The sequence below is a fragment of the Canis aureus genome, chromosome 9 (assembly GCF_053574225.1).
Source record: "Canis aureus isolate CA01 chromosome 9, VMU_Caureus_v.1.0, whole genome shotgun sequence".
NCBI classification, from domain to species: Eukaryota; Metazoa; Chordata; class Mammalia; order Carnivora; family Canidae; genus Canis; species Canis aureus.
This window is the reverse complement of record NC_135619.1, coordinates 19595371-19602035: the sequence shown is the minus strand read 5'-3', so window position 1 is coordinate 19602035 and position 6665 is coordinate 19595371. Positions and strand designations below refer to the sequence as shown.

The following is a 6665-nucleotide window of genomic DNA, read 5'->3' as shown; positions in this document are numbered from 1 at the left end:
AACGAACTAGGGGTGGTAGAAGGGGAGGAGGGGGAGGGGGTGGGGGTGAATGGGTGACAGGCGCTGAGGGGGGGCACTTGACGGGATGAGCACTGGGTGTTATTCTGTATGTTGGCAAATTGAACACCAATAAAAAATAAATTTATTATTAAAAAAAAAAAGACTCTGAGATCATGACCTGAGCGGAAATCAAGAGTCTGTCGCTTAACCAGCTGAGCCCCCCAGGCACCCCAAGGACCAGTGGCTTTTAAAGTAAAATAGAGGGATGCTTAGGTAGCTCAGTGATTAAGCATGTGTCTTTGACACAGGGCTTGATCCTGGAGTTCCAGGATCAAGTCCCATGATTGAGTCCTACATCGGGCTTCCTGCTTGGAGCCTGCTTCTCCCTCTGCCTATGTCTCTGCCTCTCTCTCTCTCTGTGTCTCTCATGAATAAAAAAATAAAACCTTAAAAAAAAATAAAGGAAAATAGAGATTGACTCTCAGCTTCACCATGTGACCTTGATCATATAATCCAATCTTTTTGAGCCTCAGTTTCCTCATCTAATGATACCTACTACACCTTGTAAGACTGCTGAGAAGACAGAGATGAGGTATACACCTTGCTTAAAGTAAATGCTAAAAATCTTTATTATTATGGTTATTATTTTCAAATTTGACACACTTTGACCCATGGCCAAACTAAATAAATACCTCATTGCAGAAAAAAATGCTATTATTCTGACTCCACAAGAAAAGAAAAGCTTTAAATTTGTTTTTTTTTAATCTTTAAAACTTCAAATATCAGAGTTCAGCTCTACATAAAGAAGCCATTGCAAAAAGCCATTCTTGCAATTTTAAGCATAAAAAGATTCCATACAAAGAAAGAGGTGCTCACATCATTGTTAGAAGGTCTAATGAAGCAGGTTCTATACTGAACTCTCAGAAGAGCAATATAAAATTGGCCAAACTTGGGGAGTCTGCTCTGCCATAAAGAGAAAGGTAGAAAATCAAGAAATGGGCGCAAAAGCTATTGGCTCCAGGAAAATGTACAATTCACCCAGGATCAGAAAGCCAGGGCCATGAAGGTTGACTGCAGAATAATATTGCTAGATAAGTCACAGGATGCCCATTAAATTTGAATTTCGGATCAACAACAAAAAATTTTTAGTGTGTGTTCCATACAATAATCAAGACATACTTAGACTAAAAAACCTGTTGTTGATCTGAAATTCAAATTTAACTGGTGTCATGCATTTAAGTAGGAACCCTGATTTACCCCCTCATTTATCTGAAATTAAAATTCAACCAGGTGTCCTACCCATTTATTTGCTAAATCTAGAGTTCTGCTCTAGAGCCACTCATAACCTACTGTTCTAACATCAGCAGAAGGGTATCTTGTGTGATGATGCCTCAATTCAGTCTCATCAGATTGTTTCAGATTGGCAGAAACTAAATCACATCAGGAACTCTGGCTGCAAGGACATATGGGAGACATAACTTTTAGCTTTTCAGTCTCTGTATTATAGCAGGCATGAGAGAAGTGCAAAAGAACATATGACAAGGAAACAATTCACCACAATAGCTGCACAGTAATATTGATTTATTGCATTTGTAATTTGTTTTATTTTAACAGACGTATCTTGAACATTTCTTCTTTTTTAGTCAGTTTAAGTAAGCACTAAACAAAATAAAATAAAATAAAATAAAATAAAATAAAATAAAATAAAATAAAATGAAGTCTCTGTCCTCAAAGAGCTTAGATTCTAGTGAAGGAAAAAAGAAAACAATTAACAAAATAACACTAAATCACAGAAACGCATAAAATTGAAAGTAAAAGATACTTATAATCCTACCACTCTTCTTCTGTCTTAATGTAATAACAAAAAAAAAGGTTAAAAAAATCTCCTTATTCTGGGGCGTCTGGGTGGCTCAGTGGTTGAGCGTCTGCCTTTGGCTCAGATCGTGATCCTGAGGTCCTGGGATGGAGTCCCGCATAGGATTCTCTGCAGGGAGTCTGCTTCTCCATCTCCCTCTGCCTATGTCTCTGCCACTTTCTCTGTGTCTCTCATGAATAAATAAATATTTTTTAAAAATAAAAAATAAATAAAATCTTTTTATTCTTTTCTCACTCCAATTTTACTTCCCACGGATTATCATCAATAAAAGTTGTGTGTGTATGTTTTGTATGTATGTGCTTGCACATGTATTATAAGTAAGTTAAACGTGATCACTAAGTCCCATGATGGTGGGAATCTGCTGAAGAGGGCAACATTACCCAAACTAATGAGAAAAAGACAGAATCCAGACATCTCCATCCTCTTCCCTTAGGATCCTCTATGCCTGATTTAGCTCCCATTGCTTTCTGGAAGTCTTCTTCTCCCTTGGTCTTCATCCTCTCTCCATCCCACCTCTATCCTGCTGTGTCTCCTTTACCTGCCTTGGGTCTTCTCAGAAAAGACAGACTCTTGCCAGAGTGGAGCATATGCCCTGATCAATTTTCATATGTCCAGTTTTTGTCTGGTGATGATAAAATGTCCCCAGTCCATTCATGTGGGTCTGGAGGGAAAAGAAGGGAATAGAGGGGATAGAAAACTCTCTATCACTCTCCCCACCTCATCCCCACCTTACACTCCACTCAGAGTTAAGTCCCAACTCCTCCTTCTGGTTTCTTTGTCTAGCACTAAGGATTTCCTGTCTGATGACACAAGCATGTTTTCCTCCTACCATTTCCTCACGAAGACCGCTCCAGCCACTCTCCAAACATGCTTTATTTTCCCATTTCTCTGTCGGTCCTGACATGTACTTCTAGTATGCTTGCCATGTCCTGAATGGAGGGCCTTACCACCCAACACCTCTGCCCATGGGCACTTACCCATGCTCCGGATCCAGCTTTGGTGCCTCTGCCTCAGTGATGTTGTCTCAGATCCATTCCTGCAGAAGCTGACCCGGAAACCAGGATTTATGGGCCAGAAGTTTATTTGGGAGGAGGTTCCAGCAAGCTCGTGTTGGAGGGGGAGAGAATGAGGCAAGGAAGAGGAAAGCCAACAAAGGCTGTGTATTGAGGAGGTTGTATGGTGGGCAACTGAATTGGAGGAGGGAAGCCGATTGGAGTAGCTGAAGCTGATTGGAGAAGTTAGGGAGCAGTACCCACCTAAAGTCAAGAAAGCTGAAGTGCTTATTCTCCACTTTCCATCTGTCACTGCTGAGTGGCTTCTAGTGACATGAATTCCCCTGTGGTTCTGACTTGGCCTATGTGTGGACTGAGAGAAATTCCTCAGGTAGAGACAGAGGTGTGTACGGTAGGGTACCACCAGTGTGCACAGAAACTGGGCGACAAGAGGATCTGGACAAGGGGACATGGAGCATTTGGACAAGTTAGACAGGATTTGCTCCATTATATTATCTCGGTCTTTCATGTGTATCTGTTCTGCCTAGGGTTGTAAGTATTTGTGTATAATCAGAAAAAAAAATAAATTATTATTGTCTTAACCTGGATTCCCTCAGGAAGCAGAGCCAGAGGCAAAAGCTTCTATGCTATGACTTTATCAAGAAGTGCAAACTCGGGAAAGGAGTAGTGGTGACAAGAGGGAGCAAGGCAGGGAAGACAGAAGTGCGAACGCAAGGCATGTTTTGAAGCTGGCTGCCAGTCCTCCTAGGGGCTATATAAACTGTGTGTCTCAGGACACCCCACCAAGAGAAGGAAGGGAGAAGAATCTACCTACTAGCTCCTTTCTCCCATCATCAGAGGCTTATTTGACAGGGACTTGGGCCTCTGCACATCCACAGTACAGTTGTGCCAGCACTGTCAGAGTCCCACAGCAATCCAACACCTCAACACTAACAGAGATGCCCTAGGGCAGTGACCAAGGGAAGCATGAGGCAAGGGGCTGTCTGTGGTGCATGCAGTTAGGGTCTGGAACTCACCCATGGCCTGGGCTGGAACAAAAAAGTCTGGAGACAAGTGGAGGTAAGAGATCCAAAGTGGCTTATTAAATGTGTCTGATTCACCAACCAAAGCAAACACACCAGGGATGACCCAATCCTGTGAACCCCACATACCATGCCTAGAAGATTGCCCTGAAATAGTGTGAAGCATCCTCATGATGACTTACATCTGAAAATCAGCATTCTATTGTGAAAATCTGGTACATCAAACCAAAAAGAAAAAAAAAGAAATTGAGTAGATGGAGATATTCTTTCTAGAATGCCTGATCTCTGGGAAAACAAGTATCTGAGGAGCTAGAGATGTACTAGAAGAATGAAATGAAGAAGGAAAATAGGTGAGTGAGGCAAATGTGAATGAAATCTTGTTTTTATCAGTAAGATGAAGAAAATGGGTTCTCTGGTTCACTCAAGGATCCTTCATAGACATTCTATACCGATTTTTTAAATTGTTGTTTTATTTTTACTCATTAACTTCTATGAAGAACTAATTATAAATGTATACAAAGTTTGTATATATGTTTGTGAAACTTGCATTAAAGCAGCAAAAAGAACTGTATCAAGGAAACAGGAAGGTCAAATTTTTGTAGGTGCTGTGCTGGAAGGGAGATAACATGTAAAAGAGAAACATGTTTATCTGGTGGAATAATATAAGTACCAGAGAGAATACAGGCCTGTGTAGACATTCTTTAAAGGAAGAAAGAGGATGGGGAACCTGGGTGGTTCAGTGGTTGAGCATCTGCCTTTGGCTCAGGTTGTGATCTTGGGGTCCTAGGATTGAGTCTCACATCGCTTCTCCCTCTGCCTGTGTCTCTGCCTCTCTCTCTGTGTCTCTCATAAATAAATAAATAAAATCTTTTTAAAATAAATAAATAAATGAAGGAAGAGAGAGGAAATGTACTTGATTTCTTTATAGCCATCAGTTCTGTATTTATTTTATTTAATCTGGAATCTGTTGAATACATTATGAGTAAGTACTGATGAAAAGGTCAATGACACTTTTTCTATAATGATGAAGATTATATTATTTCAGAAGGAATTATTTTACTTTAAAGAAAATATTTTAAATGTTATTATTCCTTAAGAAACATTTCCATTTAAATTCTGCACCCTCTAAAGAAATTCAGTTATTAGTTTTTTCAAATATACAGAAAAGGAACTAGAAGTTTTATCATTAATATATAATGCAAGTATATTATTAAAATGCCTAAAAGGGTTTTATAGATAACAAAACATAAAAAATGCAATAATGAAGATTGAATAACCTTTTAAACAACAAATAAGCTTCCATTTCTGGAAGAAGAGCTGTATAGACTGCTACAGAAACCATGGTCTGTGTGTAATCATATCACTGAGGAATATTCTTGAAGATCAAGTGCTTGAATGTAGTCAGACACAGCTTCCTCAGTCAAACCTATTTTACCACGAACTTCTGCTCTAAGATTATATATTAGAGCATCATCAGGTTTCAAAGACAAGGCTGTAAAAGAAAAACATTTCAAGATATGTCTTATGCTAACACTGGAAAATAGTGTCATGTTTAAAAAAATAAAAATGTTATGAGAACTTTAGTATTACTTATTTGAAAGCATTTTTCCTCAAATGTAAGTATTTAGTAAAATTAAAAATATTAAATACTAAAAAATAAATAAAAATTTAAAATATTAAAATATTAAAATAAATCTTTCTAAGAAAACTAACTTGAAGAAACAGTATAGTGTCTTTCCTTGAAAGGCTAACATTGTTCATGTCCAGTTTCTCTAATAATCTAATAATCTCAGCTTACCCATGCTCTAAGTTATTCCATAAAGGAATCTATAGTGATGGCATTAATGATATAGGAAAACACTAATTCTATGTAAGTTTATCAGGACAAACAGACCAATGATTTTTCTTCTTTTATTGTCTAAAAACAAACATATCAACCACTGTGATTTTACCAAAAAATTATAAAATGAAAATACCTTTGCTTAGGTCTTCCTCAGCTAGTTCATATTGCTTTAAACAACAATAGAAGTGTGCTCTGTTAAAATATACTGCAGCCCAGAAGGGACAGCTTTCAACCACATATGCAAAATCTTCTTTTGCTTCTTTGTATTTCTTTAATATTGTATTTGCAATAGCTCGATTCATGGTAGCACATTCATTTTCTGGATCAAACTTTAAAGCCTTTGAGAAGTAGTCACTGGCCTATAAAATGTGAAATTTTAATTGGCAGCTATATAGCAATTGGAAGCACTTTCTGTTCTTAATTTAAAATAAGGACATTGGCATACCAAGGGAACAGTGGAAGCATTTCATCCCAGATAGAGTAGATAAAGAGGTGCACTGTCTGTAGACAATGTAAAAAAACAATAGCAAAACCAGCCATAAGTCAGTTTGCTTTTTGTTATCACCATGTGTTGGCAAATCTTAATAATGTCAGTGAAAAAATATTACTCCTTGCTGAAGTGAAATGCTCCACTACTTACCCCTCAAATCCCACATCCTTATACAGCACCAAAAAAGGTAAAATATAAATTAGAAAAGGTCATAACAAGATAAAATATATTATAAAATTAACATTTTCACATAAAGGTAAAATATAAATTAGAAAAGGTCATAACAAGATAAAATATATTATAAAATTAACATTTTCACATAAAAGCAGAGTATCTAAGAACTGAAAAGGTAAATGAATTTTCCAAATAAGATTCTAAACCATACCAAAAAGGCTTAATAACTTAGTGATGCTGCAAAAGT

General features: G+C 37.5%; 1 protein-coding gene across 8 annotated transcripts in view; it reads right to left on the bottom strand.

Moving 5' to 3' along the window:
* Window positions 1–4828: 4828 nt before the first annotated feature.
* Window positions 4829–6665, bottom strand: part of TTC6 (tetratricopeptide repeat domain 6) — a 183685-nt gene continuing 181848 nt past the window's right edge. For all 8 annotated transcript variants that reach the window (XM_077909088.1, XM_077909090.1, XM_077909091.1 and 5 more), the window contains 2 exons: window positions 5888–6113; window positions 4829–5403 (listed from right to left, as the gene is read on the bottom strand). In XM_077909088.1, the coding sequence (XP_077765214.1) occupies window positions 5267–5403; window positions 5888–6113 (363 nt within the window). In that variant the 3' untranslated portion in view covers window positions 4829–5266. The remainder of the gene's footprint in view (window positions 5404–5887; window positions 6114–6665) is intronic.